The sequence below is a fragment of the Lingula anatina genome, chromosome 1 (genome assembly GCF_051362555.1).
Source record: "Lingula anatina isolate TDL-2025a chromosome 1, LinAna3.0, whole genome shotgun sequence".
NCBI lineage: Eukaryota > Metazoa > Brachiopoda > Lingulata > Lingulida > Lingulidae > Lingula > Lingula anatina.
In genome coordinates this window covers 48,051,810-48,063,977 of record NC_141767.1, presented here as the reverse complement: position 1 = coordinate 48,063,977, position 12,168 = coordinate 48,051,810, and the positions used below count along the sequence as shown (strand labels likewise).

Genomic DNA, 12,168 nt, shown 5'->3' with positions numbered 1-12,168 from the left:
AAGATCCTGTGACCTTATAACACCACTGAATAGTCTTCTAATAAAACATACCACACATAATTAGATAACCATATACATTATTTACACACTGATTTTGATGAACCATTTATAGAATATGCTTACATTCAGTCGATTTATTTCCTGTCTGTTCTTATCATTCCATGCCTGGGCATCCCTGGACTGCTGATTGGCACTAGCTGACCTGTCCTGGAGATCTTTGAGACGGTCATCATAAGTGACCAGCCGTTGTTGCAACTCTCTGGTTTTGTTCTGCTGTTGGTCAGCAACTCTCTTCAGACTCTTCACTCTGGACAGCACTGCATGGACATTAAAAGTAACAAAACAATATAATATACAGTTGATAGAACAGTTTATGATTATGTAAGTAAAAAGGGGGGGGGGGAGCTTTGAAAATTCTGGAGTTAAGATAGATAATTTACCTGATAACCGAAAAAGACTAATAAGTTGTAGCAACCTGCAAATGTACTGATACAAATACATTTACTTGTTGCTAAATCTAAATTCCATTTATTTCTTTAACACTCACAGTCCTCAGCCTCTCTTAGTTCTGCCTGGACATTGTCATCATTTGGTAAGAAGTTCCTGTTCTTGATCTCCTGCAGGATCTCCTCTCCTCTGGCTATCAGCTCATCTATGTTCTGGCCCTCCAATCCCTGCTGGATTTTCTGTGACAAATCCTGGACATATTCGACAGCATCTGGAAAGCAGAGAGTGAGAGTCAAATGGCTTAAACAGCTGATCATATTTTTCACTAAGAAGAAATTCTGGTTTCTGAGGGGTAAAAATATCAAATATAAACAAATGCAGAGTTATTTTTACGGTTACAGTAAATATAGTGTGAATAAAAATGTTCTGCTGCAGAGTCAAGTTACTCTCATCCGAAAAAAAAAAAAAAAAAAATGTCCGTTACTGGGAAAGTACAGTGTGATGGTCAGTAAATACTAGAAAATTATTGAAAAACTCAGGAAATTTTGATTTCATTTCCTAATTCAAATTCCACAGTAGCTTTATCTGTTCCTAAAAGTCCATCATGAGACAATATCAACTTACCTCTTGCTAGGAGTGCAGCATTTTGGACTTGATCCTTGGCATCTAGGGCAGCATCTCTGGATGTTTTGGCTTTATCTGCTGCACGCACGGCATCAAATGCTGCATTCTCAGCCTGAAGTAGATTTTGTTTAAAACTAACTTGATAAACATGTCTGATTCAGTTTACAGGTGGTAAAAAAACTTCCTCTGTAGCAGATGAATTGTCATTCAAGTAATTTAATTACACTAAATTTTACTATTTAAAGGCTTTGATGATTGTGAGATATGAAGTCTTGTTTAGAGGATGACAGATGACCTTTTAAATTGACAACATTGTGACTCTTACAATGAAAAAAAAGTGATAATATGATCAAATATTTCAAGTATTTATTTATGTTTTTTTTATCTGAAGTAACAAAGACCCTCAAAGCTTACTCTTGTGTCCAGATCCTGGGCCTTGTTCTGTAAGTCCACTACATCCTGTTTGAGAGGCTCCAAAGCAGACAAGTCTCCACTCACTTTGATGTCTGCCAAACGAGGCTGAAAAAAATGGAGGAAAAAAAACAACATTATCTTACATGTTCAGTGATATAGCGAACCTGATTTAAGGCTAAAAGAGGCTACAATTCTGACTGAAATTTTTATTTTGTTGATACTAGAAAAGATCCATGATTTCAGTGGTCAGCACCATAACATAGAGAAATCAAGGTAGGCATCTTAGTGTATGTTACCCTGAGTTGTTCCACTGCAGTACTGATGTTGTTCAGTCTTTCTAGAGCAAAGATCCCAACACTTATGTTTTGCAGGTTACGAATGGAGCGGATAACATCCAAATCAAGGAATTCTACATCATCCAGTAGGATGTGAATACAGCTGTCACATTCTGGAAAAAACGAAGTGTAATGATATCATAAAACTGAATGCAGAAAAAAATATGAAGTTGCTCATGATAAAATGATAATGCAAAAGTAAGTGTGTGCTTTTCCATTGTTACAAAAGCTTAATATCTTTTTGATTCAAATGATTTTTTCTTAAAAACCATGTATGAGATGTAAAATCAATTTAACAGAAATAATGATAATAATTTCATTTTAAACATATCCACCTAACAATTGTCTTCACCATTCTAATAGTCTCCCTCACCTCTGCACCCTTCCTCAGGTATGAGAACCCATCTGTCAAAGCACCTGTCACACCTCTTTCCTGTCACACCTGGCAGACACTGACAGCTGCCTGTCAGAGGGTCACATGTGGTGGCGCCATCTAGCTCACAGTCACATTCTAGATATGAAAGAGACATTGGATGAAGGGCAAGGTTTTTATTACATTTCTCTCTGTAGTTCATACCTCCTCAAGCTGTCCACATAAAGATCATTTATTTAAGTATTTAAGTACATTTTATAAACAATTTTTAAAAAGGTTCAACCAGCATTAGACCAGCATTAGAGCCTGGATGCTGACCATCCTACTTACTAGTACATCCAGATGGTCCATAGTTCCAAAATCCATTCTGACATCTCTCGCACTTTTTGCCAACAACTCCAGGTTGACACTGACACTGTCCTGTCTCATCGTCACACTGTGGGCTGACTGACGCCACGTCGCAGGCACAGGTCTCACAGCCGTTACAGCGAGTAAAGCCATAGTGGCCAGGCTGGACAAAAAGTTCAAATAATAATAATAAATGGAATTTCGATAACTGGATAGTGAGCATGTAATTTCTGAACAACAAATAAATGTTCAATATCACAATTAAGTATGTAATAAATTGAAAGATTTCCACTGATGTGCAATTAAGCATTGTTGAACTTTACATGATACACAAACATAAAATCTTGCATACAAAGAACATCACTGTCTCATTAGTCTACTCTAGTTATTAATTATGTTTCACCACTTACAGCACAACGGTCACAGTTGCGGCCCACAACATTGGTCTTACAGTTACAATAACCATTGGTGTTTTCACACTCCACTGACCCACACTGGTCACAGGTACAGGCTAGGAGGGAAGACAACATATCATACATACTAAACAGTAACAGTCAAGGCTCTAGCATCAACTTTCAACTATTGCAATTATCATACACTGAAAATGTGTTATGAGCACAGAAACTGCAAAGATAATAGTTTTACAGGGTGAAAACAGGATAAAGGATGACCAATTTTGCTTTTTTTTTCCATTTTGTAAGACAACACTTCATGTCATTTGACTTTTTAGTTTCCATTCATAATAAGATCCTTCTCTCAGCATCAAAACTTACGCTGACAGTCTTTAGCCACCACAGCATCTCCCCAGAACCAGTCCTTACACCTCTCACAGTAGTCCCCAGTGGAGTTATTTTCACACATCCGCAGGTTGCAGATGCCAGAAAAGCGGTCACATGACCTGGGGTCAGTGAGGTCAAGGTTGCCACTGCATGAGCAAGGTCGGCACACCTCACCTGGTTGTGTGGGGTCACCATAAAATCCAGGAGAACACCTAGAAATATGGGTAATGAATGTGGTCAAATGTTAATATTACTGAATTGGTAATTTTTTCATTTGTAAGCAGTTACATTCTTGTCTAAAAGATGCATACAAAGCCAATATTTTGCCACAAAAACTGACCAAATGCCAGCATATAGTTTCAAGTAGTATAACTAAGATAATAACCAAACGGCACTGTTTAATTTTTCCCGAAAATGATGTTTGAACAGATTTTTCTGCTAGCATTCTATGCTGTATGTCAATGGGGCAAAACAGTAGGTCACGAAAGTAGGTTAAATTTCCAACCAAAAATTTAAGGAAAGGAGCAGTCTAAAGCTCTTTTATGGCTGATCAAGTGATCTATTCAGTTTATCCCTTGGCATGTCAAACTTATTTGAGTCATATAAGAAACTAGTAGAAGTGGTTTAGATGTGTTACTGGGAACCCTAACTCCACTGATGCTCAGTTCGTATGTGCCTTTAAAAGCAAATTTGTATTCAAAACACTTGATGATAATATACAACATAATTTTTTCAAAAACTTTTTAGAGAACACAAAAAATTAGATATACCTCTCACATCTGGTTCCCTCATAGCCTTGTCTACACTCACATATGATCTGTCCTGTCACACCTAGAGGATCTGGGCCACAGCTGGTGGCAAAACTATAAGAAGGGAAATCATCTTAGTTTAGCACTATGAAACTATTCATTTCACATTGATTCATTAATTTCAATTTACCATAATCTATAATTCATCGTAAGATACTTACCAGTTTTCATCTGCCAGCATAAAAAGTAAATAACATGCATTAATCCAGTGTTTATATAAATTCATCACAATATCGTATCCAGGAATTTCTCTATACACAAGAACACTTTCGAACAGATCTTCAAGAGTCAAAAACAACGAATCTAAGATGGTTTCAAGAAAATGGCACCAGCTCCTGCTTTCTGAGTTAAAACTATGGTCCAGAGAGACATTTCAACAGAATGTTTTACACTGCTTACTTGTTAGAGGTTTGAGGCAGAGGACAGGGGCAAATCTGGCACTCCCCAATTCTTGGATCACCATAGTAACCCTGTACACAGAGCTCACAGTGGTCCCCATACGTGTTACCAGTACAACCCTGAAAGAAAATAAATAATGAATATTATGGAAACTATAAATGCATCTTTTGATAACAGAATGCTCAATAAGGGCTATTAGTGAAAATAGGAACTGAACTAGGTAGGGATGTGTAAAAATCTAGGTAGGGATGTGTAAAAATCTTAATCATATCTTATCACTGATACCCAAATTATTCAAAATTTGAAAAACTTGGAACAATTCTAGCCATCTCTGTCAAAATATGAAAAACTTGGAACAATTCTAGCCATCTCTGTCATATGAACTCGAGCACACATGCACGCACACTCAGTACTTACAATGCACACACCAGTCTCCTGGTCACACTGGTCTGCATGGCCATTACATTCACATGGTACACACACCCCACGGTATGGTCCAGTCTCCTGTCTGTAGTAACCCACTGCACAGTCCTAGGGGAAAAATACACCATTTATCTTGTCACTTGGGAAATATCTTATATTGGTGATAAAATAAAGAACTGAGAAATGCAGAAGGTGGAGAGGAAGAGAATTGCTATATATCTCATTAAGACGTAATATCATTGTGCATGAAAAGGTTTTAAATTTCCATCTAGAATCAACGACACAATTCATACATTCAAAATATTATAACTGCAATAGTATAAAATGCCTCCTACCTCACAGGAGCTTCCCCTGTAGTTGGCTGGGCAGGCACACTGCTCTACGTTCATGGCAGGGACACCAGCACCACTTTCTGTGGCAATATCCAACAGCACATCACTCAACCTGACAATTATAATACAGGGATATCAGCACTTCTTTCTATTGGTTAATGATTTTTTTTGTTTACGCAAGAGCAACTTTTCAACAACATGTGATATTAAAGGTCATACAATTCTAACTTTTGAGCAGGTAAAAATATGTTTTCGTGATCAGTTTGTTTCAGATTAAAATCTGTAGCAGTCATGCAAAATGTCAAAAACCTGGTGGGCTCCATCTTGCTGATAATCTACACACACTATTACCTGCTAGACTCCATCCTGGTGTTGTAGGAAGCCTTAATCTTCAGAGAGTCCAGAGCTACCAGGATCTGCATGAACTGTTCTCGTGTTGCCATGTCACCACTTAACTCCAGCATGAAGTTAGTCTAAAACACCAGCAAAATTCTCACCATTTCTTCCATGATAAACACATTAAAATCCATTCTTAAATCAAGGTGCATGTCATCTTCACAATTCTCTTTTCTCACTAGATTATTGTAAAATTGTAAACAAATCGCCAAAATGTCACTAAAACAGCTGGTAAAACATCACCTTTGTCAAATTAAAACAAGATGGCAGAGAGGGGTTTACAGACATCAAGTAGTGAATTACTCTCACCTCCAAGATGTCTACTTCCACAGTTTTCTGTTCTCCTGGCTGCAGTTGCATTGGAAGTTTGTGAACTATGGTCAAGTTGTTACCCTGGCAATTTAATAACACAGTGAGCATCACAAACAGGCAATAAATGTCCAGAACAATTTCATAATATATAATGTACAATGTTGTGGAATGGGTTAAATGGGTCTTAAATTTCTTATTTAAGAAGTGAAATAAAATCCAGTCAATTTCTCATTTATTCCCAACTATTTGAGTATCCAAGCTTCAACAGTATCAAGTACCTAATCAGACTTTTGAAAATATCAAACTAATTAAACAGTACATAATTAATTTTCTACTTTAACTAACAACAGGCCACCTAAAATATCCACAGCACAAGTAGGTTTTGTTGAAGAAGAAAAGTCTTCAGGCTAATTAATTTTACTAGCCTAACTCACCTGCAGTTTAACATCAGCCTGTTCCATGTATGTGCCTGAAGCATCTCCACGGTCTGAGGTGTATGCTATGGTAAATATTAGCTTTCCACCAAAGGAGGTAATCTGGATGGAAAACATATAGATTGTCAATATTTCAATCAAAATCACTATCATTTCAGTTTTCATAACATTTAATGATTTTGTTTCAATTATGTTTAAATTTTTTGCCTTTTTATCATCTCAGTTAAGCATCAAATATTTTTGTAAGTACACAAATTATGAAAAAGTCCACCTACATGCACTTAAAACTTCACAAATATTTATAATAATAATCTAAAAATTCCCCTTTTTACTCTCTTGTAATAACTGTAATCTTCACCTACACTCAACTGATTCTTTAACAACTGATATATTAGGTTTGGCCATCAAATTCTATGCCTTATTCACAAACCTTATTTCCAAGGTACTCATCAGGAGCCAGCCAGTAGACCCCTTCCCCTTCTGGGTCTAGTGGTTCCCCCCTCAGGTCTGCCTGCAGAGTGGTGCCAAACTTCTGGGGATTGGCGCCGTTGGACAGCTGCCAGCCTTCCATCTCAGAGACCTGGAAACCAAAGGTGATAAATGATGGTTAGAATGCCCATGTTCTGCTTTATGGAACTGCTGATTTTCAATAAGCACAGCTTCAGTAATGCTCATGTCCAGAGATATTAGTCAAAGTGTTCTACAGATTAGTGTAACAATGCATAATAGGTTCTATGAAATTATTATATCAACGATAATATCATAGGTATCAGTCACTGATGTTTTCCCACAACCTCATTCAAATCAATGCCTGTTACCTGTTCTCTGAAGAGAGTTGAGCTGCTGCATTTACTGGTCTTGCCAAAACAGAAACATTGTGTACAGCCCTTGGGGTTTCTTTCTTCCAAAAAGAAAGTATCAGCACGGCAAGTGCCACAGCGTGGACCATCAGTGTTCACCTGAGCAAAGAATAAAATGTTATATGGTGATAAATTAAACCTCAATAAAAAATCAGATACGACTCAAGGACAAAATGAACCAAAAAATTCCATATTCAATTTTAAACATTATACTTCCAAGCTTATAGATATTATGTTGTATTGAGTTTCAACACTGATATGTTTTTCTAAATAATTAATGTCGGTGACTTTCAAATAACATTTCTTTATCATTCTAGCTAGATACATTATATGTTAATAACTAAAAAAAAAGAATCTTCATAAAGTGAAAACACACCTTGCACAAGCAAGCTCCCAGCCTCTGGTCACAAATCTCCTCAGTTGTCCCCCTGGTGTCACAATTACACTGGCTACACTGTGGGAAGTTATAGTGACCAGCAGTACATTTATCACACCTGCGTCCATCCACATTGACCTTGCAATTACACTGTCCAGTCTGGAGATCACAGTCCAGCTCTCCACCAAACTGGGAGCTGACCACTCCGCTGGGGTCACAGTTACAGTCCTCACAGCCAACGATGGGGTCATAGGCAAAGGTCTGAGGAAGGCAGGTGTCACAGTTTTGACCGGTCACCTTGGCTGGGCACACACAACGTCCACTGACTGGGTCACAGAGTCCCAGTGGGCAGTCACATGCTGCAAATAGTGATAAATGTTTAAGCAAGGTAGTGTTATACAGTAAGCAAGTAATATTAGATAACAGAAAAGAAATCATTTGACATAATTCAGTAACTTGATAAAAAGTACACTATTAGACCACAGTTTAACAATAAATATTTAATGGCAAGTAACAGAACTTTGAATTGTGAAGTTTTTATAAATGGTATCATGTAAGATAATGTCCTACAGCAGTGATGCAGATACAATATTCAATTCCAAGACTTAGCACGCACACAAAGGCATTCTATAGACTTACGTCGACAGTCAGGGAATCCAAAGTATCCAGTACGGCACTGAGTACATTTCCTTCCAATGACGTTAGGTTTACATCTGCACTGGCCTCCAAACTCATTACATTGGAAACTCTGGCTGCCGTCCGAGTTGCAGTTACATTGCAGACCGCCATTGTTGTAGTCAGTGGTCAGAGAGAACAGGGCACGGCGACAAAATGGTTTCACTGAGGGACTGTCAGGACTGAAAAAGTTTTTTTCTGATTTCTATAGTCTGATCTTCAAAAACAAAAAACAAAACACTGCTACTAGGGAATGTCAGTGTGACCAAATTCATTGTCTATTCAGTCAGTTACCAATTAATTAATGTAAAACTGAGTTATAAGAAATGTTTCCCAATTTTTAAAATACATAAAAGACTAATCCATATTGTTTTATCCTTTTCTCTGCTTACAAACATTTACTTTTTACCTATCTAATCTAACCTCCCTACTGTGTCTGTTGTGCCCTACCTGATATTGAAGTTGTCTCCAGCACACTCCAGCAAGAACTCTCCTGCCTTATCAATGGGCTGAGGCTGCAGTACCTGGGTGTCATATTGGAATGAAGGGATGGCCAGGATGTAGTCCTGCAAGTTTGGAAATAGAAACATTAAAACTGAGCAGAAAAATCATTTAGCTTATTGCCGCTTTACAGAGACCTTACAATAAAAATTACTGCTTCTACTAATTAATTACAACTAACAGTAAGAACTAGTTAAAAAATACCCAAGACTAAGTTAAACAATATACCCAAGTTATTGTCCGAGTTACTACAAATAGACATTAAAAGAATAACTGGACAAATAACAGTTCAGTTACTCATTTATAACTCAACATTTGAAACTCAAAATTCAGTAGAGAAGTGAAAAACAAATTCTGGCCGGAACACCATGTTTCTGTCAGAGCTAATATTGCCTTTTTGAAGACTAAATTGAGAACACCTGGCATGCTGACACTCACCAACCACAGCTGACTGTCAGCAGTGTTATTGAATACAAGGCTGAAGTCATTATAGGGGATGTCCACAATGGTAGGGTCCAGTGTACCGTCCCATCTGACCACTGCTCTACAGCCTGATACTCCTGGGCAGTAGTCTGCACGGAATGTGCCTGGAGAACACAGAAAAGTAAGGTATATATACAATATCACATAATTTCTAAATACATTTTCAAAAGTGCTCTTATATTACAACTAGCTGTAAAAATTTCATTTTATGTAAATTGCTGACAATTTTTTTCCTGAAACACTTATTCACATCGACTGTTAGTATGTGCAAAGAGGAAAACACTCAAATATATCACATTCCCTGTCAAACTGTAATAAACATGATTACAACTGATACTACCTAAATCACCATAACCACACTCAAAATGTGATGAAAAGACTTATTATGAATAGATGTGTGCTTGCAACTATTGGAAAATTGTTACTCTTAAAAGTTTGAAGGAGAAAACCTTACCTTTATAGATGTTTCCATTGACTTCCAGAGTGACAGGTACATCAAATGGAGCAGAGGACGGGTTGTAGTATTGGACAACTATCACTGTCTCTCCTGGATTACTGATTCGGACATTGATCCTCACAGTGGGCTAATGGAGAAACCAAGCACAGGGTTATATACGAACACACTGAATGATAGATATTGTTGTAGCCATGGGGAAAACTCATGAGATACTGAAGGTCCAGAGGACCTGCACTACAAAAATTCTGCAGGCCCTCCTAATTCTATGCAGGTTCAAGTTAGGTTTTTGATTTTTGTTTGTTTATGTTCACATGTGATTTATCATTACATATTGTATTATTACATAAACCTGTGGTATCAATATACTACTCTGGCATTTGAAAACGTTCTGCCCAGTCAGACTGGCAATTTCCCTGTCTGATTGTCATCAACTGTGGGGGGTATACACAGTATCACTTTTCCACTATGCACCACTATCATTTCTGAATCTTTTCTCAAAATGTCATTAAAAACTACTCTCAAATTTTAAAAGGCAAACCAGTACATGCACATACATATGCACGCACACACATTATAGACTCAGTCATCTTTCTCATCCAACTTACCTTTGTCCGTCTTCCTATTTCTACCAGGCCAACGTTCACATCTATGATCTCAGGAGGCAGATTGGTAGTGGCTGGATTCTCATTGTTCTCTACCTCCACTTTGATAGAACCAGTAGGGGCACGGAAAGCTCCTTCTATGCATCTAAAAATGAAATTGTAGTTTCAGAAAGATTCATCAAATTACCATCCACGAAAAAAATTTCCAATATATAGTTGCACTGTATTGAAAGTTTAAGTCCTGTGTAGCAAGAAATGTTTCACAAAAATCACACTCATTGTGACTTTTATATCAAGTGATCCATCTGAAAGTTTTCTTTTTCTTTTTTGGTAATTTTTCACCAATATATGGCATTTTACTTATTTTTCTTTTCTTTTGTACTAGAAACTGTCATATGTTAAAGAAATATTCTGTAACTTACTTTCCATCTCGTCTCACACACTTGAGCTTGGGCGAGACATAGCCAAAGTTCCACTGGTCCAGAGGAATAGCAACCACAGATTCCTAAAAAAAAAAAAAAAAAAAAATATATATATATATATATATAGATAGATAGATAGATAGAGAGAGAGAGAGAGAGAGAGAGAGAGAGAGAGAGAGAGAGAGAGAGAGAGAGAGAGAGAGAGAGAGAGAGAGAGAGAGAGAGAGAGAGAGAGAGAGAGAGAGAGAGAGAGAGAGAGAGAGAGAGAGAGAGAGAGAGAGAGAGAGAGAGAGAGAGAGAGAGAGAGAGAGAGAGAGAGAGAGAGAGAGACTTGGCTTTAATAATTTTTTTTTTGTTTCTCTTGGTTTACCACAAGATTTTCTCTATTTCCATAAAAAATGGCATTGGTTTCTATAAATGATCAGCATAATAACATGCCACAGACTGTATAAAGTTTGGTTCCATTAATTTTGTCTGTCTTGATCACTTTCTTCTAATGTCTTTAAGATGCTGTTAAATGATAATTTTGTATTCCCCAAACTGTCTTGACATATTCATTTTTTTCAATAGCTAAGAAGACATGGCCACCTAATAACACAACAATTGCATAAAACAACCCTTCATACTGATCTACATCTGGTCAATTGCATCAGATGTTAACGACTGAACAACATGATGAAGGTAGACTCACGATGGCAACATCAGTGTCTAAGTCCCCAGTAAGAGTGATCCTTGCATATCCAGACTGCACATCAAATACTGCCACTTTGCCATCTGCATCTGTGACAACCTGACGGCACAACATGCTGAAATAAATTGACAATAAATATTATTGCATGAAAATAAAATCTGCTCAATAAAAAAAATTGTCATTTTTGATTAAGGTAGTACTCTTCCTTGTCAGCTTAAGGAGTTACAAACTGTGGGTAGATGTCATAATTTTTCCAGCTTCCTTAAAAAAGTGCCAGGGAAATATAACAACTAAAAGAGAACAAAGCATAGAATGTACTCGTTTTTTCTTTCAAAACTTATCCAATACCTGTAGTCACACTTGTATATGGCCACCTTTCCCTTCTCCCTACCATCAGTGCTGGCCACCTCTACCTGCAGCTCCTGTCTGTCTGGCTTGCTGGTGTGGTACTGCACTATGAACACATACTTCCCAGGGTTGGGGAGGATTACATCAAGGTAGACAGATTGCTGGAATGAAGAATAAAGTTCAATGGCATTAGATATTAACATCTCAATATCATAACCTTAGAATAAAACTAAATACTTCTGTTTTAATTTTCTTTCAAGAATTTACTTTTTTGGTGACAATTCTTCTGAAAGGATAATGCAGCTGTTGTGTTACTGCAATACAATGA

At 37.3% G+C, this 12,168-nt stretch overlaps 1 protein-coding gene across 2 annotated transcripts in view; it reads right to left on the bottom strand.

The window, feature by feature from the left end:
* The window catches only part of LOC106172541 (laminin subunit alpha), a 44,674-nt gene that overhangs the window by 17,084 nt on the left and 15,422 nt on the right, over positions 1–12,168 (bottom strand). For both annotated transcript variants that reach the window (XM_087002700.1, XM_087002699.1), the window contains exons 20-46: positions 11,841–12,001; positions 11,493–11,607; positions 10,802–10,884; positions 10,383–10,524; positions 9,775–9,904; positions 9,276–9,424; positions 8,787–8,902; positions 8,301–8,518; positions 7,662–8,020; positions 7,244–7,384; positions 6,856–7,005; positions 6,426–6,527; positions 5,989–6,072; positions 5,635–5,756; positions 5,287–5,395; positions 4,946–5,059; positions 4,529–4,647; positions 4,091–4,183; positions 3,315–3,532; positions 2,952–3,052; positions 2,524–2,704; positions 2,194–2,331; positions 1,782–1,933; positions 1,486–1,590; positions 1,072–1,183; positions 548–718; positions 124–317 (exon numbers count right to left, since the gene is read on the bottom strand). In XM_087002700.1, the coding sequence (XP_086858826.1) occupies positions 124–317; positions 548–718; positions 1,072–1,183; positions 1,486–1,590; positions 1,782–1,933; positions 2,194–2,331; positions 2,524–2,704; positions 2,952–3,052; positions 3,315–3,532; positions 4,091–4,183; positions 4,529–4,647; positions 4,946–5,059; positions 5,287–5,395; positions 5,635–5,756; positions 5,989–6,072; positions 6,426–6,527; positions 6,856–7,005; positions 7,244–7,384; positions 7,662–8,020; positions 8,301–8,518; positions 8,787–8,902; positions 9,276–9,424; positions 9,775–9,904; positions 10,383–10,524; positions 10,802–10,884; positions 11,493–11,607; positions 11,841–12,001 (3,879 nt within the window). The remainder of the gene's footprint in view (positions 1–123; positions 318–547; positions 719–1,071; positions 1,184–1,485; positions 1,591–1,781; positions 1,934–2,193; positions 2,332–2,523; positions 2,705–2,951; positions 3,053–3,314; positions 3,533–4,090; positions 4,184–4,528; positions 4,648–4,945; positions 5,060–5,286; positions 5,396–5,634; positions 5,757–5,988; positions 6,073–6,425; positions 6,528–6,855; positions 7,006–7,243; positions 7,385–7,661; positions 8,021–8,300; positions 8,519–8,786; positions 8,903–9,275; positions 9,425–9,774; positions 9,905–10,382; positions 10,525–10,801; positions 10,885–11,492; positions 11,608–11,840; positions 12,002–12,168) is intronic.